This window comes from Drosophila melanogaster, chromosome X (genome assembly GCF_000001215.4).
Source record: "Drosophila melanogaster chromosome X".
Lineage (NCBI taxonomy): Eukaryota > Metazoa > Arthropoda > Insecta > Diptera > Drosophilidae > Drosophila > Drosophila melanogaster.
In genome coordinates this window covers 17,106,818-17,132,890 of record NC_004354.4, presented here as the reverse complement: position 1 = coordinate 17,132,890, position 26,073 = coordinate 17,106,818, and the positions used below count along the sequence as shown (strand labels likewise).

Below are 26,073 nucleotides of genomic sequence, written 5' to 3'. Positions count from 1 at the left end.
CATATACAAATTTAAGAACTTTATCAATAAAAAGAACTTGGGAATTATAACGAAGGATAAATTGAAATATTTGCTCATATTGTGAAAGTTACAAATAGATTTGCAAACTTGGAATTCTTTATATTGATTTAATTTTTTTTATATTTTATTTTCAACAAATATTTTATTTTGTTTTTTCGAGCGCATGGCGAAGAGAAACAAGTTTTCTAAAATTACGCATAAGATCGCACTCTTACACCCACTATTTCTCTTAATCTTAACCTAAATTTTTCGACTCTTGCCTTCACGATCGTGTGATCTTGAAAACCAAATGATATTTAACAGTGTAGTTCAATGTCAACTTTATTAGAGTTATATTAAAAGTTTAGGAAAATCAAAGAAGATATATCACAAATGTACGTGCACATCATAAATTTGGAGCAACTCGTAAAATAGTATACTTTGCACAAACAAAAACAAAATTGTAATGAATGAATTTTTGGGGAAATGGAAAAGGCGGATTTACTGGAAAATTGAAGCAAAACAAAAACATTAGTAAGAGATTCATCTGAAAGCTCTGAACAGCAAAATAAATAAAACCAAAGCAGTAATTTACAAATGTTAATGTCGATCAATGTTATTTGTGCGCTAAAAGTCCATCAACGATAACAAATAAAAAATATTTATAATAAAATATAAGCAGTGATTCATTTTAATATCTTCCAGAAAACGATAAGCGTAAAAACTGGTATAAAAAAAAGTCTTTGGGTGATTCAGTGAAAGGAAGTTATTAAATTTAAATTATGCAAAGCACAGCCTCAGCTAATTGAATTAAAATATCTTGGATCGAATAGGTAGCCAAGTAGCTATTACTTATTGCAAAGCTAATACTTTACTGTGTGCTATATTCCACTTAAATGGTTTGCAATTAGAAGCACGTGAACATGTCAGCAGATAATTCTCAAGAACTCTATTCTATAATATATATATTCTTCGAGAGTTTTTAGGTGAGCAATCTTGTGAATTGCGTTCAAGGGAAGCGAAAAGCACGTTAAGGAAATATTTCAACCTTGTAGGCATTATTATCGGCAATCAGTTTCATTTATGAACCCATTTATTTACACTATTTAGTTATCTGAGCGGAGGTGTTTAATAAAACCCAAAACAATTCACAGTTCTCTTATAGCAATTGTTAAAACCCTGGCGAAAATTGCACTTTATCAAGATATATGTACATATGCATTTATATTTATCTGATATAAAACAAAAATACATGGAAACGCCCATTTCGAGGCAGTTACTAGTAGTTGAAAGTTGCATACTTCTTTGACACAAAAGTAGCGTACAAAATAATCTAATCTAACAAATTAACTTTTTCTTTGCATTTTGATCTTGTAAGTGAACAAAAGTGCCACAAATAGCGTTTGAATGCAAAACAACCGTCATGCAAGAAATATAGCAGCAATAATCAATGTTTCAGTGGAATTACAAATTCATCTGGCTCCTCACAATATCCGATTTGTTTATGGACAGAAAGGAAATGCCACATAAATTGGTGTGTGGAAAAATGGATGGGGTCACTGACAATTGCGCTTTTGACCACCAAAAATTTCCCGGAAGCCGAAGCAAAAATCTACAATAACAAGCAAGTAAACAAACGGAAAAGCTTTCGCTTTGTTTGGCCTAGGTCATCAATTTAGTGTAGGGGTCAAGTTTTATATTTTTATTTTTAAATTGCTTCCATCAGCTCACCTGTTGAGGTGTCGTTCCACCACCTGTTGTTGTTGTTGTTGTCGTTGTGGGACTACTGCCTGTTGACTTTCGGTTTTGTACATTGTTCTCCTTGTCGCCAGCGATCTTCTGCACCTGGTCATCCACTGGTTCACCTGGTTTCTGATTGAGCTTCTGCAACTCGGTCTTTTCGAATAATTTCGCGTCTTTGCCGCCGCTGCAAGAAAATATAAATAAGCCATCAATTACGCGTTATATCATGAAATATTGAAATAAGAAATAAAAACACTAATATTGGTTATGAAAATGCAGTTGATTTGGTTAAGAGAATTATATTTTTAAATGAAATGAAACTATGTCTCTTTTATAATATGAAAATCAAATCCTTTATGTGTCTGCATTTCTTTTGATTTCAACTAGCAATATTATGTATTTTTATAACTTTTTATATCATATTTTATTTCTTTTGAATTCTTTCACAATGTGTCAACTTAAACACAACCATTATCGCTGAATGCTCTAGTGCCGTGTTCTTTATGGACTTATTCATTGGATTTCTGTCACCATAACAACCGGCACTATTTTATCTTTCTTTTTTCGATCATCGTACCAGCAAGGAATCATCGCGTTAATTCGATTCATCATCTATTTAGAATGACTCATTCCCGCGCGAACTTCGATACCCGATTCCGAATCCGATGGCTAACGCTCGAGTTCCAACTGCAAGACTGCGAAAGCCCAAAAAAACTGACTAAGCGGGCGGACGCAATGGATGTGAATGCACAATCCGAAAGCAACAGTTGGCACACACAATCCGACGATTGAGTCACATAGATACTCCGGCGAACGCACACTCGGATACACAATCAGCTGATAAGCTTATCAGCAACGGTGCACAGAGAGAAATGAATTTAGCTTTGTGAAAATAATATTATTGCAAATAATATTATATATTTTTTTATATATATTAATTCACAATTGAATTTCAATTATTTTATTTCATAAACTTGATCGCAAAACTGTATCGAACACATTTGAAAATATCTTTCGCATATATCGCTGTGTATAAGCAAAATTTGAGAGCGCGAATGTACTTCGAAAAATCAGGAAAATAAATAATTTAAAAAGCTACTCAGGTGACGGCGTCCGTTCGATCAGCATATGGGCACTAAAATAAAACTGAAACCGGTGGAAGTTTATTATTTGCCCAGACAAATGTGCTCGTCGCGGCTTTATTGATTTTGGTGTGTGTTTTGTTTGGGTTTTCAATTCAAATTTCAAAGTGATTTGACAACCGGTTTTCAAGAGGGTGGAGTGCTGGGCGGGCACACACTGTTTAGCTATTAGCCACAAAGTTTGATTAATTATAGGAGCGCGAGTTCAATGAGCAAGCCAATAGGCATTTCAACAACACACTGCACCACAAAACTGGGTATCTTCTTCGGCAAAATGATATTTTAACCGAGCTATAGTCATTCTAATAAATCAGTATCAATCAAAGGCCGATTGACAAAAGACACTTGTGCCACAGATACAATTAACAATTAATTAATCAAGAAACGATTTCATTCAATTTTGGAAAATTTGCAAGATAAGATATTAAATATTTTTATACCAAACAAATCTAAAGTGAATGCTAATTGGTATGGGCCATTATTAGTAAGTTAGCTTAAGCTCTTCATAATACAGCTAGCAATTAATTCAAAATAATTTAAATAATTCAAAAATATCTTCATTATTCTGCAAATATCATTTCGTGCATCCGAGTGTAAGTGGCACTGGAAGTGCATCTTTGTTGTCGCACTTGGAGTAATTAACTCGACAGGGGGCACACATTCAATTAGCCGGGGGTGCAGTGGAGCAGGGGGTTGGATACCGAATGGGGGTCAACTCACTTGGCATCCGATTCCAGCTGGCGTTGCTGCTCCATCGATTGTTGGGTAGAGAGCAGATACTGGGTGCGGGCCTCGTCGTGGCTCTTCTTTTTCAGATCGTACATCTTCTGGCGCTCGTGCTCAATGACCTGATGACCTGTGGACCGTAAATGAGAGTGTGAGTATTAAAAGGCGGTCAAATCGAAGAGTCTACTAATTCGGTTTCAAAAACCACTGTAGCGAAACAATACTAGTTTTTATAGGGTTTCTTTCATACTTTTGGAAAGCAAGAAGTTTTGGGAAAGGGTACTTTTTAAAACGATTTTGCCTAACTAATCGCTATACTAATAGCTTTTATAGATTTCAGATTAAAACTAAGGTTTTCCTACCCTGCTGGGCCAACAGAAGTTTGCGATTCCGTTCGATCTCCATGATGCTGTCAAAGATCTTTGTGCTGGCACCCTGGCTGGCGGAGATGGGCGCATCATTGGCCACCTTGCAGCTGCGATCGATGTCGTCCTGCGAGGGCACACGTCTCTCCAGTGGATTGACCTCAAAGCGATCGCCTTGCAGCGATAGATTAAAGCTTATCTGCTCGCAGCTGCCGCCTGCCAAGTCCTCGAAAAGCTGGAGGGGAAGGCGCTTGGGCGTACTGGTGTTGGCTTCGATTTTATGATTATAGAACATATTTTCATTCACGCTCTTTGACATCAAATCCTCTTGGTTGCGTCGCTTCGGGCAAAGCAGTTCGGCGGAGCCAAACAGAGATTGGGACATCACGCCATTGACCAGATTACTGCCTGTGGATCCTGGCGAGGTGGGCGAACCTGGTTCCTCCTCATCCGGTCCAATTTGAATGCGCAGAGCGGCCAATTCGGCTTCCAGCATAAGACGCTGCTCCTGCCGTTTAAATTCCTCATGACTGGCATGGTGCTCGGACTCCTCCTCGAAATACTGAAATTCCAGGTCCTCGAAAGTCTTTCTATCGCTCTCCAAAGATTCGCATACCAGCTGCAGCTCCTCCTTCAAGCAGGCATTGTTTGGTTTCTGCTTCAACATGGCTCGCAGTCTACAAGGCAATGGAGAATGTATGTAAATCAAATAGTTTTCTTTTGTCACTAAGTTAGCTTACTTCTTCAGCTGATCCTGTTTTATTTCGATGGACTGCTTAAGTTTGGCCTGCTGATTCTCCTCCATCACACGAGTGGCATTCCTTTGGGCCTCCAGGCGGCAAACTCGATTCTGCAAGGCCTGCAGTTGCAGCCGCGGTGAGGCACTGGGGGCTAAGGGCTGCTCACCTAATTTCAACTGAAAGGGAAGGAGTTTCTTTAGTGAACGGATTCTCAATAACTTGAAGAGGGCAATTCTGAAAGGCTTTCTATTTGATTTGAAACTTTAAATGTACCTCCAGTCCCTCGATTCCCGCTGAAGGTGGCAGCTCGGCCAGTTCCCGCTTGAGCTGCTTGCGCCGCTGGATGAGCTCCCGACGCTGACGCTGCTCTAGATGAATGCTTCTGGGTGCCGGAGCTGGCTTCCTGCTCGGTTTGGGTGACTGCGTCTGCGACTCCACGGACTGCAGATTAAGGGTGAGATTGTTGATGTTCTTGTTACTCCGCTTGGCGGGCACCATGCGATCCAATTGCTGCTGCTTTCGTTCGAAGGATTTGAAGAGCTGCTCGTAGTCGCGTTGCTGATTTGGAGCCGGTGGTTTGGGTGCCAATGGTGGCTTCACCATACTGGGAATAGGAATGGGCTTGGATGTAGACACTACAGCGCTGGATGCCAGAGGTGGTGGACTAATAGCCAAAGCAAAGGCATTGCCAAAGGACACGTCTTTTTTGGGCGACATACAGTTGGTGCGGATCTTTGTCCTCGGGCTCTGTGGCACATACTTGCCACCTGTAGTTGCCGAATGGTTTTGGTTAAGATTCTCATGGCTTGCTCTGACCGCAGCCGTGGGAGCAAGTGCATTGGAGGATACTCCACTGGACGATCCGCCATCTCCCGCTGAAGCTGGCACATGGATTTGGCCATTGATCTCCACACGATTGGGGCCCAGCAACCGTACATTCTCATAGCCAGAGGAACTACTCAAAAGTGAAATATTGGCACTGCTTGCTACTCCTGCCTGCTGTGGAAATGGTGACTTATTCTTGTCCCGCGGCAACGAACCATTGGTTTTGATACGGTTCTGCACAATCGGGGAAGATGTGATGCTGGAGGTACTGGAAACATTGTGCGTAGAAGGCATTGAGTTGTTTCGATCGGCGTACTCCGTGCAGATCTTTAGCATATCCTCCAGTTCAGCTCCTCCTCCAGTGCCAGAATTATTACCGGTAGCCGGGCCATTATTTATATCGCTATTCACACCATTCATCGAGTAGATCTGCAGGCCACCCGCCTTGGGGTAACGATCGTAGCGATCGTTATTGACTTTCGTTAGTAAATCCTGTGGAGCCTGCTGGTGCTGCTGCTGATGCTGCTCCTTGTAAATTGCCGCATTGCTGGGCACATTCCAGTAACCACCATTGCTGCCAACTCCCTTGGCATACTGATTGTTCAACTGCTTTTCGTTGCGATGATTCTCGGCGAGATTACGGGCAAAACTGGCGTATTTCTGTCCCAAAACATCTTTGGCCGGCATGTTGACAGTGACCAGGTCGGAGGAGAAGACCTTGGGGCACTCCAGTTCGTAGGTGGATGGGTTATTAATCGGGTTTATGATGCTTTCGTAGAAGGATTCCAGCTCCAGGGACTGACTCAGCTCGTGGGCCTGTCTCGCCGATTGCGTAAAATCGATTTGGGGCATCGAAATCCTTTCATTGGAGCCCATCGCCGATCGCATCATCTGGGCCTCGTCCGGATTGTTGAACCTCAGATAATTAGAGTTGCCAATGGTAATCATTGCCCCCTGGCTAAGCTTCGTCTCCTCCAGGATCGGTGCACCGTCGATCAGTAGGCGAGAGTCCTTTTCGGGTACCAGGGTCACCTCGTTGGCGTCGCTCCTGCAAAATTGTACGTGAAAAGGTTATATGTACTGTAATTTAAGAATATTCTTGTGATCTTTTCTTGTTCTAATTTAGATTTGCCTTAAAAAACGTTACATGGATATTAAAGTTATACAAAGACTTTTGAAGAAGAATATTTAGATTTTACCAGTTCGTACATATATGTTTGTATTCACCATATAATTTTATTAATAAAAATAATTGTAAAAATACCTGTAGATGGTGCAGTGCAGTGGACGCACCCCACTTCCATTCAACGATATGCTGCAGCTGGCTGCGGATCCAATCGTAGTGTCACCTAAATGGAAATTTAAATAGAGTCAGTGTGATTTTTTTTTAAATCGGTTTACAAACCGAAAGCCCTACACTTGAAGTGATTTTCGGTAATGTGAGGTTGGAATATTTCAACAGTCGATTCGGTTCAACAGTATTTCCTATCTCGCTTCACATCTCTCGCTCTCGGATTTTTTTTGGAATAAATAGCATATTCTTAACTTCCCTTGGTTTTGGTACAGTGGTAATAACTAACTTTTTTCCAGGCATGTTTTATTGGATAAATTTGAATTTCTGTTTTAAGTATAACATTTAAAATTTTTTTTTTAATTTCTATTAGTTTTTGATTTTTTTTAACATGCCACCGCCACCTTTTTTCATTTATTTTAGGTGTAACTTTATTGCTCACTTGATTTAAACCGTTTCAACACTATGCATCCCATTGTAAACTTAAAAAAAAAGTTGAGCTTATCGCAGTTTGCTCACCATTTTTTTTGTCTTTTGTGCGTTGCTTTCGCAAGACTTTTTGTGTGTGCGCTTTGGTACTTGTTGTTTTTGCTTCTAGTTTGGTATTTTGCTTATCGCTTTACAAGTGACCTTGCCGGGGCAGAAAAAAATAATAATAAAGAGAGCGAGCAAGAGAGGAGAAAATGCGCACGCGTGGCCGCAACAGCAAACAAAACGCAAATGACACGCGTGCGAGGGAGAGGGACGCATCCGAGTAACGGTGCGTATCCAGTGGACTTGTTAGAGATGGCCTCGTGTTGCGATAGCTTTTGTGGCACATATCGAATCACGAGTTTTGAATAAAAGTTTCTTTCGAACTATTTTAAAACTACTTGTTTGCGATCGTGAATGAATTGTATAACCTGTATATTTTAAATTAAAATTCGAAAGTAATTTACTGTACTTTAAAGCAACTTTTTTTTGACCTGTTCGTATCTATTCTAGAGTTTCCAACTCGTTCGTGTCTCGTCCATCCTCAAGACTTGCTGCTTTCGAACTCACCTATGTGTATGTAGTGTATGGTGACGGCGGTGCTCAGTCGTCCGCCGCCCAGAGAAACGAGATGCGGATCCGAGGCGGCGACTCTCAGCGACGGATCCTTTTTCGTCAGGGACATCTGCAAAACAAGAAGTTGAAAAGAGCGGGAATTAAAAGGGCGCTCGATTGAATACCAGGAATGCACAGTTTCATATGGGAGTTGCATGGCCATGGGCAGCTGGCCAGTAATTGTTATTGGGATTTTTGGCACACTGTTGAGGGATTTCAGGGGTTCCCTATAATTATAAGTGACCATGTGTGTGTATGTACATATGTATGTACGTGTGTGCCAGCACGTGCTCTTTAAAGGGAGGAAATTCCACAGATGTGCTGAATTATTGGCATTTAATGATTTTTGTAATCCCTTATTAAAATTTCGTTTTGAAACTCACGTTTCTCACTATCTCCAACTTTTTACAGCCGAAGTTGCCATAAACTGTTTACACAACTTCCGAATGATGTCATATGTGATGAGTGAGCCCCCTTTCAAGCCGATTTCTGACTCAGACTCACGCACTTGTAGCTGATAAAGTTGCACTCGCAACAGTAAATATGTACATACATATGTATATGTATATGTACATGTATGTATGTACTTATTTATGTTATATAAAAAAATGGAGAAGCAACAATAGCCACAACGACATCAATCAAAAAAGAAATGGTGGAAAATGATTTATGTGCAATATGAATGAATGGTTATGTGTGTTGCTTTTAAAGATAGAGAACTCTATCTGGCAAACAACGTGCGCTCCCATTTTCCAGTTATCCAATGTGGACACATAATGTGGAACGGTCAACTATAAAGCCGCCACACACGATGGTCCAACAGCCACAGTGATACGAACGTTATGGAATTATTGGTGACATGATCACGATGACCATATTGGTATATGGTCAACAGGCGTACTTATGATTTTTGTCAGGGGATATTATGGTTTAAAAATTATGTAATTATGATTGTTATTTAGAATATTTAATGCACTTCATGTTTAATAGACAATTATCATATCATAAGATCCTATCAAGTCGAATCTTTAAGTTTAAGTCTTAGCCCCCGAAAATCCAGCAGCGGCATGCCACTGAATTATAATGATGATCATGATGCCGCCACTTAATCACAGTCGCCTTTCTGCCGTCGACCACTTTTGGTGTTTATGATCCAATTCGGACTGTTTCAGCTTCGCTTGCTTCACTCCACATTTCCGGGGGGATACGGTAGGGGGAAATGCGAGCCGGGAGATAGGCAGATGGGGCCGAATGGGGGCCACCTTTGGAAACGAAAAACAACTTTGGAGGTGGATCGCCAGGCGGAAAATGAGGAGGGGGAATGCCCTCCAACGCAATCATTTCCGCGCCCCAAAAATAAAAGTGAAAACTTTTACGACGACTCCTCTTTTTTCCGCTCAAGTACATAGGTAGGTCGCTTTAGATGCTATATCGCTTCTTTTTTTTTCGTCGAGTGTATGCGTGCCTTATCAAAGGCCGAATTTTTCATTTATTTGTTTACGGCTGATTGATTAGGTTCATAACGTATTCGGCCCCAATGATTCAAGCCAACATATTCCATAATATGTGTATGCCATGTCACTGGGTTTTTAACTACAGCTAAGGTATTTCGATTTTATGCCAATAAAAACTTAAGGGCTTTTCAGTATTGCTGTTAAATTGAATTATGTGTAATGAAATATGTAGATATTTATATATTTTATTCTATCCATCGCTCAGTTATTGTTGACAATTGACAATATTAGATAATTAGCTTATTGCAGAATATCTTATTGGTATTATTGGCATTACTTGTGAAATTTTTTTTTATAAACTTTTTCCAGTTGCATGTCATCGTGCAAATTCAATTTCTTAACCCACAGAGCGCTACTTTCGCTTTCCGTCTAGACGCTTCTTTGGTTTCTTTTCAGTTTGGTACCTCATATTCATCATCATCATCATCATCATCATCATCATCAGCATCATCATTGTGATTATAAGCAAGATGATGGGCGACTTTGGGGGCTGCATCATCAGCCGATCATTACAACAAAACATTACGAAATGCATTTTAGCTTTTGCTTTCATTCGATTTTCTTCTTCTTTCGCTTCTCCTCTCGCTTCCCTCGAATTCTGTGGCACGTCATCTTGTGCGACTGGAAAAACTAAAGGAAAATCCACAAGATGTGTAATAAATTACACCGAAGAAAGGCGAGACAACAAAGGCGCTTTTAAAGTGAATCAAATGGCCTGGAATAGTCCATTCGCGGCAAAACGAATCCCCAACCAAACCCAACTCCATCCCCATCTAAATCCGAAAGTGAGATGCGCTCCCCAATTGCCCCCCGTTGCCCCCGCTTCACCCACGGTTCGTGTGTTATTGTAGGCTTTTTATGACCGCCAACAACAAAGGTATTCCAATTTCATTGAGATAAGATAAAGGCAAACGGAAAATCATCGAAAGACCACAGATATGCCGCCGCGCAACGAGCATTATGTAAAAACTCTGGAGCGATAACAAGCATACATACGTACATAGTTTTCATACACCGCCAGTTAATAATTGGGTCTATAATTGTATAATATGTATTATTATTCAAAACTGAATAATAATGTAATGTTTTTAGAGTTAAACGCATTAAACATAAATATATCAGTTAGCTGCACCTATGAAAATACGCTATGTAATGTATTTTATGCCACATTTGGCAGTCAGTAAATATATTTTAAGGTAAATAATGCTGGAAACTCCATTATTTTCACCCCTGCTGTGCGTTAAAGCGCCAAAACCATTGTGTCACGTGTGTGTGTGTGTGTGGAGGGCAGGGAACCCCATAATGTGGCACGGGCCTTTGAAGCTGCGGCATCTTTGCTCACAAGACAAATAATCAAAAAAAAAAAAAAAAAAAGAGTGTCAACGCAATTAACAGTTTCCTTTTTCCCTTATTTCTACCAGACCATTTCCCTCATTAACCCCCAGATCACCCCTCTTCACCGATTTAATATCCCTCCCACCCCACGCAGACCGAAATACCCCACCAATGGTTTGACTTTAGCCTGATGAGCTCCCCATCCGATGATGAATACATTTTTGCCATTTTTAGTTGACTTTATTTATAGAGAGCAAACACAGCTGGTAAATATGCCTCCCTCCTTTCTCCATGTTGCTTACACAGCGAAAAACAAGAGCATATAACTGGGATCCTAAAGGCAGATTTTTACTCCAAAATAAAAAAAGGCCTAATATCGTGTTATGCAACAAGATTTGTTTTAGGATTAACCTTTAATATACGTATCTGCAGCTGACATAAAAATATAAACAACTTTTTAAGGAGCATAAATAGAACCAAGCTTGTATACCTTATAATAATACAATTATTATGTATTGAAAATATCCTTAAAAAGTTGATAGTTTCATATGATATATTTAATAACGCTTTTGGTTACTTGAAATGTGTTAAAGTATCTCGTTTTTAGAAGTGTAACAAATATATGCAAGGTGCATTAGCCAACTGTCAATATTTTCAATTGGCAAAAAACTCGGTTTGTTTTTGTTTGTTTGTTTTTGGGGCTGCTGTCAGTTTTGGCTCCATTTCAGTGCCAAAAATCCACACAATCCACGGACAAGTTTTCTACTTTTTCGCTGGGGCTGGTGGGCGTGGTCCGAGGGCGTTTGCTAATGGCATTTTGCTGTTTCAAAGCCAAACAAATGCCAAATGTAAGCCAATGTGGAATTCAGCTTGCGACGTGACCTGAACAAGGGAATTAAAACCCTTGGCTAAATGACATACATATGTATGTACAAAGCTACATAAGAACTTCCGGCAATTGGAACTTCAATTCATAGTTCAACTTTTGGTTGCAATGCACGCTCAAGGAAATATTCAAAAAACGTGTCATGAAATCATAGCAAATAGTTGTTGTTATGTGAAAAGTAATTAAACATAACATTTGGTATTCATGTATGATTATTGTTATGCAGAAACAAATTCAAAGTAGACTCGAATTAAATAACTACATTCATTTTATATATAATTACATGTACTAATGATAATTATATAATCTAGAAGACCTGTACAGATTGTGTAATCCACTGAAAATGCGACCAAATATGGTTAAGCATATAATAAATGTTGATATTTACCCAATTTGAAAACCTCGAGACCTTCGGGGACATCAAAAATATATATGTACATAATATAAAAAAAATTCAAATGTGGAACACGGTTTTTTTTTTACCGACAACCGAATGAGAAACATATGCATATATGACACACAATTGCAAAAGCAAATTTCTTGGCTATAAAATTATACAAACATAATTATCTATGCAAACCGAAATAAAACAGTTTATTTCTTTGGCAAATTGTGAATTAAAATGATGTGGAAAGCGTAAGCAAACAAACAGAAAACAGAACTCGATAAAACCCACGATATATAAATGAGAAGTACAGTGAATATGCCATAAATTAAATGCCTAAAATGAAACTAAATATAAATATATTTTGCATTTAACCAGGGTTTTTAAAAAATTTTTTCTTTGAATCAATAAAGTTCACCTGTAAATTATTTTTCGGAGGTCAGTCGACACAGTTACGTGCGTGAAATAAAACATAAATAAATTTGCTGGGACACAGGGGGGGAGTGGTGAAAAGTGGTGCCTTGTGCATATCAAAATGCAACCCACTTTTGGCACCACGCCCCCATTTTTCCCACACAAACACACGCACGCACACACCTCTTAATAATAAATAATGTGTGAAAATGATCGTGGCATTTGCTTCTTACCTGTCGCAAATTGAAATGATGACTGCCAAAGGGTTTTCACACTCGTCCCCCTTTCTGTGGCTATATAGAATAGCTGTGACACAGTTTTAAGTCTATTAACTTGTCCAAAACTCCACCCACGCGAAAGAGAAGGGTAAACTGTGTGCTGTGGGCGCCACTTGAAAACTTTGGACTTTCAAAAGGCCGGCAAATGAAAAAGAGCATTTCACAGAGATGACAACAAACACGGGCGTATAGTAAGCATTTTGAAGAAGGTCACGGAAAGGGGTGTCCTTGTTTTTTCATTATTTAAATATATATATTATACGTTTATAATATTGCACTATAGTGATAGGAACGCGAAGATTGAGTGATTATTGCGTTCCGATTGGATAAACGGAGCACTAATTTAAATAGATTTTAAAATTTGTACTAAAAGTTATGATTCGATGGGCATTAATTTAGCTTAAGTAACTTTAACATGGCAATTAATAACAATAGAAACAAACTGGATTTTCGGGCCATCACTAGATCTCCGAATCTCCACTTTCGATGGGGTTATGTGGGGGCCCCCCCTTTTTGTGTGTCAAGTGGCTTGTTAATTATGCTTATGACTTGAAGAGAATTACCCAAAAATGGGGGGAAACTGAAGTTACTCTTGACTCTTGACAAAAAAAAAAAACTAATTAACACACAATTTGAGGCAATTCTCAGTCGCTAGACTCGCCGATGCGATGCTCATCTCCAACCAATTGAGTTCAATTGAAGTAGCGACCAACAACAATGGCACACCATTTATGAATCATTTGTGTAAAATATAACAAAATCAGGAGGGGAAATTGCAGAAAGCGTGAGTTACCACCCCACCCCCTAAACCCCCACGCCTCTAAACAAATCATCGGACACTCAACCGGGAAGACGGCAACTGGAACACCGCATCCGGCCGAATGCTGACATTCCGGCCGAATGCTGACATTACACAAAAGTCGCACTGCAACATTGTCCCCAGCTAGCCAGCCACATGCCGAGTCGGCATGTTCATTATGCTTACAATTAAGAACCTATGTACTTATGTATAAGACGAAAACGGAGGACTCGAGTAGCCACTCTCTGACAATAAACTTCATACTGATTTTGAACTTCAAGAAAGTCAGTCGTATTCTTTATTGGAAATCTTCACACTACAACTATCTGCTGAAACTTAAAAACCTTCATACATTTACACATCATATCTTCACAAAAGGCTCCACCCTCGATCACGGACTTAACTGGCGCAGCCGGTAGGATGTCCTACCTATTAATAATTACCTACCTGTAAGTAAACATGTAAGAAACGAAACAAACTATATGCAAGATGTCGACTGAAAGTGACTAGGAACAAATTTTTATAAAACAAAATTGAAGTTGTGAAGTACCAAATGAAACTCAAACATATATTCAAACACAGGAAAAAAAAAGAGAGAGGAAAAATGTAAAATAAATAAATATACAAAAAAAAAGTGCAAGTGTACCGTACTGCCGCGCTGACGTGGAATCTATCGCTGATCATCACGCCATCGGTATGTCCATACTCTGCCGAACGTCATAATTTTTTTAAAAAAGTGCAAGTGTACCGTACTGCCGCACTGACGTGGAATCTATCGCTGATCATCACGCCATCGGTATGTCCATACTCTGCCGAACGTCATAATTTTTATAAAAAAGTGCAAGTGTACCGTACTGCCGCGCTGACGTGGAATCTATCGCTGATCATCACGCCATCGGTATGTCCATACTCTGCCAAACGTCATAATTTTTATAAAAAAAGTGCAAGTGTACCGTACTGCTGCGCTGACGTGGAATCTATCGCTGATCACCACGCCATCGGTATGTCCATACTCTGCCAAACGTCATAAGTTTTTATAAAAAAAAAAAAGAGTGCAAGTGTACCGTACTGCCGCGCTGACGTGGAATCTATCGCTGATCATCACGTCATCGGCACTTACATACGCTGGCCAACGCATCGCCAAAGCCTCTATATACACTTATATATGTGAGCATACAATATCAACTACAATCCAATACATCCACGTACTGTACCGCCTCGTTGGCATGGAATCAAACGCTGATCACCATGCCACCGTGGTAAACAAACAAAGCACCAAAGCCTCTCTAATACATTGTACACTCAAAACGCACACTGCCATACGTCGGCGAAAAATCAAAACATAAGCAAAAATCATTTCAAACCAAGCGAGGCTCATTCTGCGTACCACAACGACAACGACACTGCATGTGTAGTGGCGCACCCATGTCTGGGTAGCCGAGGTAAGGGGAAAACGCTTGAGTATCGTCAAGTGTTCTTGCCTTTCACTCTTCTACAATGGGTTGCTACGCTCATGTATTGCACATTCAAAATAACCAAAACAAATGTACTAAAGAAGTCGACATATACAGATATATTTTGTTTCCTTTCATTGTGTAATTTTGTATATCAAACAAATACTAATACCAATCACATTGCAGAATATAAAAGGGAAAATATAAAGCCAAAGACAGACACCCATACACTCTAGTAAACAAGAAATTTGTTCATTATTTTTCAATCATACATAATATACTAAGTAACCTCAAATTTAATGTCAAAAAAGTTCGTTTACAACCTTAGGAAAACTACACGTTCAGTTGTTGGAGTTCCACCAAACACTAATAGGCCCCCACATCCCGTTAGACGTCCTGACTCCCTTCTCCCGATTTCGGAAGAACCCAAATCAATATCTTCCCAAACCCCCAATATGGACTCGGGAAACGATTCTGCCCGCCCCACTCCATCCCCTCTGGCGCCCACTGTCAGTGGTATTAGCTCCTTAATTTCAACTACGTTCAAGCCTAAAGATATCATGGCATTTGTTGAGCATTTGCCAACCTTTGATGGTACACCTCGTCTATTGGACAGGTTTATCACTAGCGTAGAAGAAATCCTGATGCTCATCAGGGGAGCTGACCAAACACCGTATGGCCTGCTTACTCTGAGGACCATCAGGAACAAAATCATTGATAGGGCCGACGAAGCCTTGGAACTGGCAAATACCCCCTTGGTTTGGGATGAGATTAAAAGCAATCTCATCCGCCTCTACTCGAGCAAGAAAAGCGAGGCCAACTTGTTAAGCGAGCTTAACACATTTTCGGACAACCTGACCTTGGGCCAACTGTTCTTTGGTATATCAAAGGTGAGAAGCCAACTCTTCTCCATACTCAAAAACAGCGAACACAACAACACTGTTGTAGATGCAAAAAAGGTTGTCTACAACGAGGTTTGTCTCAATGCTTTTATGACTGGTTTGAAGGAACCTCTCAAGACTTTCGTCAGGATAAAGTCCCCTTCTACACTTGAACAGGCGTACGAGCAATGCCAAATAGAGCAGACCTTATATAGGGCACAAAACAAGCGAACCAACAGACCAGAGCAGGGACCCAATGGATCAGACAATAAAACCTACCGAAATAGCTACGACAGCAATTACCGCAGCGGACGTAACGACCGAAATGACCGTAGGGGACCCTACTCTAACTCTAACTCTAACTCTAACTCTGGCCAAAATAGACCATTTAATTCACACAATCGCACACCCCAATCCGGCACCAAGGACAACCGGGCCAATACATCAAACCCCTTTCGAGCACCTTCACATAGTTTGAATAATATAGAGGAGAACCCTCAACCTGATTCGAATTTTCAGCAAACGGCCTCGGGAAACCAACAGGGTACATAAGCCCAGCCACGCACAACCCCTCGCTTCCTTTTATAAAAATCAAACTATCCCAGACAAACCCCCTGAAGTTTTTAATTGACACAGGCTCTACACACTCCTTCATCGACCCAAAATATGTCGACCCTAGGAACTGTGTGACCTTAGATACGCCCATAACACTCAAAACAGCCCTGAACAGTTTTAAAATATATCAAAACGTCTCTATACCATTTCCACCGGAATTCCAAATCACGGGCAAAATGACCCTTCTACCTTTCAAGTTCCACTCTTATTTCGACGGATTGATAGGAATGGACTTATTATCTTACCTAAAAACAGAAATAGATTTACTTAACCTAAATCTAAAAACCCCAAGTACCATTATACCCTTATGGACCCACAGTAACTCAACTTCAAACGTATTTAATATCTCTGGACATACGAAAACTATTTTGCCACTACCAGTGGAAACCAAACAGGGCGACTTCTACATCGATTCAATTACAATCAATGATGACTTAATAATATCAGACGGGATTTATAATGCCCAAAACAATATTGCTAATTTCGTTATCACAAACTATAGCGAGAGGGATCAGTTATTGTACCTCGAGAGCCCGATAAAAGGCATGCCATACTCCACGGCCAACAATGTTGAACTTTTCAGTATCACTTCAGACACCCCACAGCCCCAAAACTCCGCAGCGTCGTTACAAGCCCTTGGCGTCGATCACCTCTCCTCTGAAGAGAAACAAAGCCTACTTTCACTTTGCAAAAGTTATCTAGATATCTTCTACAATGAAGACAAATCATTGACCTTCACCAACAAGATTACACACACGATTAAAACCACGGACGACACCCCCATTCATACAAAATCTTATAGATATCCTTACATTCATAAAGAGGAGGTCAAAAAACAAATAGAGGCAATGTTAAATCAGGACATTATCAAATCCAGTTATTCCCCGTGGAGCGCCCCCGTCTGGGTCGTCCCAAAGAAAATCACTCCTACGGGAGAGCAAAAATGGCGTCTAGTTATCGATTATAGAAAACTCAACGAGAAGACTATATCCGATAGATATCCAATACCTAACATCGCGGATATCTTAGACAGATTGGGCAAAGCCAAATATTTCTCCACACTTGATCTGGCAAGTGGATTCCATCAGATAGAAATGAATCCCGACGACACACCCAAAACTGCATTTACAGTAGAGGGGGGCCACTACGAGTTCATTAGAATGCCGTTTGGCCTCAAAAATGCCCCAGCCACATTCCAAAGGGTGATGGACAATATTTTTGGAGACCTTATCGGAACTATCTGCCTAGTTTACCTAGATGATATAATAATTTTCTCAACCTCCTTACAAGAACACTTCATACACTTGAAAACTATTTTTGGAAGACTCAGATCTGCCAACTTTAAAGTCCAACTCACAAAATCCTACTTCCTCAGGCGGGAGACAGAATTCCTTGGCCACATCGTTTCACAAGAAGGTGTTAGGCCAAATCCCAATAAGATCGAAGCTATAAAAAACTTTCCATGTCCCCACAGTAAAAAGTCAATTAAGTCTTTCCTAGGCTTGTTGGGATATTACAGAAAATTTATCAGAGATTTTGCGAGACTTACCCAACCCATGACACAAAAATTAAGGGGAAACAATAAATCGATCATAATAGATGATGAATTCAAAAAGGCCTTTGAATATTGCAAAACCTTACTGTCTAACGACCCAATCCTCCAATACCCGGACTTTACAAAACCTTTCACACTAACCACGGACGCAAGTAATTTCGCAATAGGAGCTGTCCTATCCCAAGGTCCGGTGCATAGTGATAGGCCCGTATGTTTTGCTAGTAGAACCTTGTCGGCTGCGGAAACAAATTATTCCACAATTGAGAAGGAAATGCTGGCCATTATATGGGCGGTCCAATACTTCAGACCCTACCTCTTTGGCAGGAGATTCACTATAATCACCGATCACAAACCACTAACTTGGTTAATGAATTTCAAACAACCAAATTCTAAAATAGTTAGGTGGAGACTCCAGCTTCAGGAGTACGATTTCGAAGTCGTCTACAAGAAAGGCTCTCAAAATGTAATTGCTGATGCTCTCAGTAGACCAGAGGCCTCTGTCAACCATAACGAAGCCCTATCAATTCCTCAAAATGTTTGCCCCATCTCAGAGAAACCCCTTAATGATTTTAACGTACCAATCTACGCGTCATCCATACCTTCGCTATGGCCGTCACTTCGAACTGGGGGGGGAGGAGTTACCACCCCACCCCCTAAACCCCCACGCCTCTAAACAAATCATCGGACACTCAACCGGGAAGACGGCAACTGGAACACCGCATCCGGCCGAATGCTGACATTCCGGCCGAATGCTGACATTACACAAAAGTCGCACTGCAACATTGTCCCCAGCTAGCCAGCCACATGCCGAGTCGGCATGTTCATTATGCTTACAATTAAGAACCTATGTACTTATGTATAAGACGAAAACGGAGGACTCGAGTAGCCACTCTCTGACAATAAACTTCATACTGATTTTGAACTTCAAGAAAGTCAGTCGTATTCTTTATTGGAAATCTTCACACTACAACTATCTGCTGAAACTTAAAAACCTTCATACATTTACACATCATATCTTCACAAAAGGCTCCACCCTCGATCACGGACTTAACTCGTGCGCCGCACTGCAAATGCAAATGCAAATGCAAACAAATGCGTGATGTCATCACAAAGGCAGCAGCAAAACGGCAGCAACAGCAGCGAGCAATTGCATTTAACACGACAACAACGAAGACAAAGCGTTCACCACAATCAGCGGGCCAAGTTGTATGCATGCACTGGAAGAAAAAATGGCAGAGTCGCAATAAGATGAGAAATAAGGTCGTTTGTGTGTGGTAAACCTTTTTTTTATGTTCCTTGAGCTTACAGATTCATATATACATATATATATCTATATGTACATATGATGCACATATGCACATAAGTTATAAATGTACATCTTTTTTAAATATTTTTATAATGAAATATATATTTAGTTTGGTGGCAACAAGGATTCTGTTGTATTTGATTGTATTACCAAACTATTGTACTTTCTAATATCTCAATTTATTTCTTATTTGCTTAGCAATTTATATTCTCTTTTCGCTCTGTAGAGGTTACTGTATTTTTTTTTTGTGAATATGCGGCTGTGTGGGGGGTAAAGTAATTCAAAGTAAAGTGAGGCAAAGTGAAACAAGAAAACTTGATTTGACTGGATGACTTCATTAACGGAACACGCAGCAGACAAAGCGATTTTACATCCTCACATATACTCATTGAAAAAAAGCAAAGAAATGTTATTAAAAACTATTGCGCAAACCAATAATAATTATTAATTATGGGTAACAGTAAGAATCGTATGCATTTCGAGCGCGTATCTAACCTCATGTTACAAATCTAAAATTTCATATTCATTGTTTTAATGAGATTTTTTACTTGAAAGAGTATTCTATTCTATTTATTAACAGACCTCAGCTTTCTTTTTTAAGGTGGGCGTGTTTTTTTTTTTAATTTATTTAGCTTATTGATTCAATTAAATTCAACTTTGCGCATTGCGTTTAATTAAACTCAAGCCCCAAGTTGAAAATGAAGGCCATCTTTGTCCCACGCAAAGTGCGTGTATCCCAGGGGCGAACAAGGGTTAATGCTGGCGGTTTGTTGAACTCACAGCGACAGCAACAAAAAATACAAAACTACGATTTTTATTCAGTCCTTTTGTTTTTGCACTGCTTACGACCGGAAAACGGAAGCGCCTGTTTTGGTATTGTTTATTATTGTCTGCATTTATGCTGCGCTGTCCATTGAAAGAATTATGAATGTGCGTTTATGGTTATGGGCTAGGGACTCCGAGTATAGGGAATGCCATATTTACATCTAGGGTATAGAGAATGGAACTTGCGACTAGACAACCACGAGCGGCGAGTTGGAACGACATGGTGACATTGCAAATGGGAGCACCGTTGTCGCTGCCAAAGGTGTCGCCTCCAACAATTGCCACATGTCGCACATGGCACGTACACTGCGAAAAACGAGGTTAATACAACAGATATGCAAAGTATGCTCTAGTTAAAGAGCTATTCTCGAATGGCCCCAAAAAGCAGGGATTTTTAGATACATCTGTACATATATTGCTACATACCATAAACGATCTGTTTTCCATTCTAGTCAGTTTTAAAAGCATAGGAAATTGTTAGTTTTCTCTTTTATTTTCTCATTTTATCGATTAATTTAGACAGCTTATCGACACACTCTCGATATGATCGATATACAATTTGATATTTTAGGTGTTGTATGGGCGAGGAGACGCTTTCACTAGTTTTTCATGATTTATTAACCCTCTCAAATGTTAAATGCGTGACTGCTGCTCTGGAATATTAGACAGGTGAAATGGGGTTACGTTCATATCCGATATCTTTTCCAGTGCACCGCAGCATATTCATCACACACACACACGGATATGGACGCACCATTAAAGATCAGCGACGGTGACAAAGTGCATCCGGTTTTCAAAAAGTGTTGGATGCAAATGTGCAAGGCGGCGAGTGCGGGGGATAAAGAGAACGAGTAGGAGGAGGAAGAGCAGTTGGATAAGGAGATGGAGAAGCCAGCGATAGATGGAGAGGAAAGTCATCGAATTGCTGGCGGAAAAAATAGCAATATTGGCAATGCACTTTTCGCAGGGAGGGAAATTGAAATCGAAACATGTGCACCGCTGTAAAATGCGTCTGCTTCCCATTTCCACTCTTTTCCCAACCAGCTGCAACACCATAAAGTGTGAAATGGAAAAACACATTAAAAAAGCAGGGAAAAAGTCGGGGGAAAAGAACAAAACATATGCTGGCTGGCTGACTGGCGGCGGGTCGGTAAAATGCGGCACAGTGGGTCACATAGTGTTAAATCATTAAAGTACGAAAAATATTAAAACGCGACGGAAGCTCGTTAAATTTCCCATTTGAAAATTTTCCCAAATGAAACTTAATTCAATGGGAACGAGCCAACAATTAAATAGCAAAATATAGGTTGCTGCTTCCAGAGCGGAAAAATAAAAATTAAGAGACTAAAGAACGGGATCCAATATTACAAAATTTCTGTAAAAAAAATGTAAAAATAAATACTGAGGTCAGGAAAAACATATCACAAAAATATGTTTTCGAAGCCTTAAATAAATCGCAAAATCTTCTGGGAAACTAATAAATATATTATATACCATAATATATACATCTAAACATTTTTTGTCGATCTATGGCATAGTATTGTATAATTCAATATAAAAAAATTAACATCGAATTACTAACTTTCCTACTCCCAGTTGGAGCACGTTCAGAGAAATGCATTCATTGCTCTCTACACGGCTTGCAAAAATTTGAAAAGCCAATTCAATCGGAGACTTTCGGGAACCCGATCTTCAAAAGGCGATTCTGCGGAATTCCTTTGAGTGTCTTTGCATAACCAGCACTATTGTGTTTCACCGAGCTATGAACTTCTAGGCGGAAGGAGAGGGGCTCTGGAGGATGGGGTGATGAAATACGATGATTCCCCAGAACATCGTCATCCAGCTTGTACTTGATGCGGGGCCATTTAATGCCATTTGGGCGAGAAAATATACTTCTCTGGAACGAAACTGAAATGCCACCCACCGAGGATGCGAAAAAAATAACCGCGTTGGGAAAAAAGCCAAGCCGGCAAAAATCAAATCCTATCGCATTCATTTCGCTTGGTCGGCAAACTGGTGGAAGTCAGTGTGAGTATCCATCCACATCTGTTTGGCCAACTGCAATCCGAACCAAACCAGAGTTTTATGATCTCTTTTTATTCTTTGCCAATGTTGTGTTGATGTTTAAACGAGCTGACTGCAGACGAGGCAAAAATGACACACAGAACTTTGATTTTTATGTTTTTTTTATGAAGCCTATACGAGAGTTGTACCATTAAAAATAGACTTATTGAGCCACCCAATATTTAATTTAATCAGGTGGATTTATAGAAGTAATATTTAAGCAATTATTTTGAAACGAAAAAAATTAACATGGGCCTAAAAATTAACTGAAATTTAAATCAAATACATTTTCTTTTGTTAATGGCATTTTTAAAGTAAATATTTTAGTGTGTAATAATATTTTATATTTAATACATTTGTGATTTTACCATCACAAGGCATATTAATATATTTTTTCAAGCCGAAAATATGTTTAACTATATACCATACTAAATAAAATACATTTTAACGTGGGCTGAGCAAGTATGTATGTATGCAAGTAAGTATGTGAATTCAAGTGAGCTCATTTCTTGAAGAAGAAACAGCAGCTCAAACCTACGAAAACCAAAAACCAAACCGGCAAAGAAAATAACCACAATTATAAGCTGAGCCCAGCTAAGGCAACAAATTAATAAAAAGCCATGACAATCGAGGAACGGAAAATCAACAAATTCAAGTCAGTTTTTGGTTTCAATTGCATTATTTGCCTTTCGTAATTTAGTGTGTAAATGAGAATGTGTATTCATAATCCCAGTCAAACGTTGATTTTTGCCTTAAACATCGTTTTGCTTTATTTTTCGCGTGCCTTTTTTTTTTTTTGAGCTCAGACACGTTCCACTCGCGTTTGAAATTTTGCAGCCCAAAAAACGAAACGAAAAAAAGGCAAATAAAAAACCGTATAGAGGAGAAATAAAAAAAAGGTAATATAAGCCCCGAACAAGTTCTCGGGTAAATAATTAAATATGTATCTTGACTCTTTATATTCGCTGGTTATTTGTGTATTTAGCCGGTCTATTCATTTACTGGCCTTGCCATTCCCAGCGATGCCAATTTGAGCAATTTACATAATTCCAGTCGCTGGGAATGGGCTTTGTGGCCGAATAGTAATAGTAACCACATTTAGACGTCATAACATCTGGCGGAAACTCGTAGGCATTACAATACTGTAATTACAGTCTACTTTCCACTGCTGAGCCGCGGATTTTCTTTTTAATCTCTAGCTTAACTCGGTTGGCAATTGTTAGTAGCAATATACAGATATACTATGTAGCACAAACGGTCTGTAGGCTTTTCGGCAGGATTTGTTTTATTTATTTTACAAACAAGTATTATAACTTAAAGCAAATCGTTATTAAAGTTATAATTGAATTTTAAAGTCATATTAGGTTTATAAGTATTTAATGTTGCTCATATAGCCAGCTTCTCCACTATATATATTAACTGACTAACAAAGAAATCAATATTTAAATATAGTATGGAACTGAAACGGAAGAAACCGTGCTGATGAAGTGCAATCAAATCCGTGGCGAGGTTACCCACTAGCTGGGAGTTCACAGTGGTTGCATCGCAATGTGGCAGCCACGCCCAAAAAAAGGAAAAGGCAACAAAAGAAACGCGCAACCGAACTTTCGCAACTGGTCGCCCGCTTTAACCTATCCACGGACCCGTCGGTTAACCCTCGCCAGCCGCAGACACCACAAGTGACCCACTCACTCGAGAATCGAGAATGGGGAATGGAGAATCCCTCTCTTTTCGCCTGTCTGAGCTGCTTTTTATGGAAACCGGCTAACTTCCATTTGACTTGGAAGTCGGGCCAAGAGCCAGAGCCTCGTCTTCTTGTCATCATTTCTGTGCCTTTGCTTTTCTCTTCCTTCTTTCTCTGCACGGCAAAAAATACATACATTTTTTCCCACATATCGCCAGTTAGCGGACCAAAAATGCATTGCTGATCCATTAACATATTGCCATTCCTGAGCCCAACTGGTTTTTTGTTGGCTGTCTTTAAGGTGTGATAAAAAATCTCGTATATTGTTGGATTTCCATATTTCAGCCTAAAATGTTACAATTCTGATGGCCAGGTTTAAAGTGACCAAATGCCGGCCAAATAATCTTATCTTTTTTGTCTCCATTTTAAGATTGCCTTAATATTGTTTATCTTAATCTTTAAATAAGGGTGAAATAATTTAGGGTTACAAGTGCAAGGAACTTTCTATTATCTATTGAGATAATTTTAATAATAAAAGAAAATTATGATATTGGGGATTACGCTTTTTTTTACTTAGTTAATAGGTTCTCTCTCGTGGATTCTGGAAAGTTATTTACTTGTACACCTAGGGATCCTATTAGCTTTTTGCCCCGAGGTGGGAACTCTAATGTTATCAAGACATATTTTCCAAGTTGATTCTGAAGCAAATATTTCCAATCAGAAGAAATCATATAAAAATATATACATTTTGTATACCAATTCGCTTTACTGTACATTTTCTTAGTAAGTTATTTTTCTCAGTGCACTGCATTTTACTTCGACTGTCAAGGGCGTTTTCTTCTCTATTTGGAAATGAACAGTTACTTTTGGGACGACTTTAATATTGTTACATTTACTATATATGAAGAGCATAACTTACCTTACAACTTCCGTTGTCAACTGTTGCTGTTTGTTGTTGTTGTTGTTGGACTGCTTGGAAGTGTCACAGTTCTCGTCGAATTTGCATTCAATAATAACAAAAATAATGATCACAAGAAACAAAAAGCCGCGCAAGCAAACAAACAAACACACACACGCACGCACGAGGGCACACTAGTGCGCGAAACGAGTTTATTTGCTGCACACAACAGCAACAACAACAACAAAGGCGAAAAGGAAACCGCAAGCAGCCAAGGATAAAATGCGATTAGCAATTAAATTCCACCGCATCGTCGGGTGCTCGATTTTCTCTCAGTGCTGAATGGAAGGCAGCGAACGAGCCAGTGAACGCAAAAAAAAACAAAACAAAACACGGCGAAAAAGGTAAATAAACGCACGAAACGCCGACGAAGGGACTATTTACAAACTCTCATCGCTTTTGAACGGAATTCAGCAACGCAACAACAGCAACTACTCAAGAGGACAGTGTGACCAGCGCGGTAAGAGTTATAAATATCGCAAGGCATAAAATAATACCATGTACCATATACTAATTTGTTCAGCGAAAATACTACTGCTGTGCCGCTATAGGAATTTAATATACTTTATTTGATCTCAATCTCGATCTCAATCAAACCATACTAATAGTTCTATCGATATTAGTGTTCCTAGTATTTTGTATTTACATACAGCTTACATTCGCCCTACCTGGCTTATGAACGACCTCGATCTTACTATCTATCTACAATGCTATGGTAAGGTTTACACCGTTTTTCCAATATTTCAATCTCGCTGGTTCCAATAAACTCTTAAAAGGTAACTGCGTTAGTTGATAATCATCTACATCAATTTAATTTTTAACGGTCACTTTCAAACACTCTACTTTCCTTGTATATTTATTTGTACATGGGCCGCGATATTTAGGTTCGAATTTTTTATTAACTCCAGGTGTTGTATCAATATTTCGTAGAGCTTCAAAATCTCGAAATTTATATTCCAAAAGGGCTTTATTTTTCTTCGCATTATATTGCTCAATATTATGTTGTGAGTGATGGATATTAACATTAGCATTTAAACTAACAGTATCTAGGTCTGTTTGCTCTAAATTAAACGTGTGCTCAATATATTCTGGCAATTCGTCAACTATATGGCCTTTTTGGCTAACACCAAATAATTGAATACTATGTGATTCTTTAATACTACTATGAATAGTAATGTTAATGGCAAACTCTAATTTATTTA

The 26,073-nt window shown here is 39.4% G+C and overlaps 1 protein-coding gene across 5 annotated transcripts in view, besides 1 other annotated feature; it reads right to left on the bottom strand.

The window, feature by feature from the left end:
- CG5004 (uncharacterized protein) overlaps positions 1-25,309 on the bottom strand; it is a 28,407-nt gene extending 3,098 nt beyond the window's left edge. The window contains exons 1-8 of one of the 5 annotated variants that reach the window (NM_132967.3): positions 24,833-25,309; positions 7,874-7,988; positions 6,806-6,890; positions 4,990-6,589; positions 4,717-4,892; positions 3,974-4,653; positions 3,606-3,741; positions 1,732-1,927 (exon numbers count right to left, since the gene is read on the bottom strand). In NM_132967.3, the coding sequence (NP_573195.1) occupies positions 1,732-1,927; positions 3,606-3,741; positions 3,974-4,653; positions 4,717-4,892; positions 4,990-6,589; positions 6,806-6,890; positions 7,874-7,988 (2,988 nt within the window). In that variant the 5' untranslated portion in view covers positions 24,833-25,309. Of the gene's footprint in view, positions 1-1,731; positions 1,928-2,212; positions 2,469-3,605; positions 3,742-3,973; positions 4,654-4,716; positions 4,893-4,989; positions 6,590-6,805; positions 6,891-6,946; positions 7,014-7,351; positions 7,429-7,873; positions 7,989-24,832 lie in introns of those variants that run through there. The other 4 variants (NM_001201726.1, NM_001201725.2, NM_001316634.1 and 1 more) reach the window with 4 other exon arrangements.
- Positions 13,517-19,087: a mobile genetic element.
- Positions 25,310-26,073: the final 764 nt, after the last annotated feature.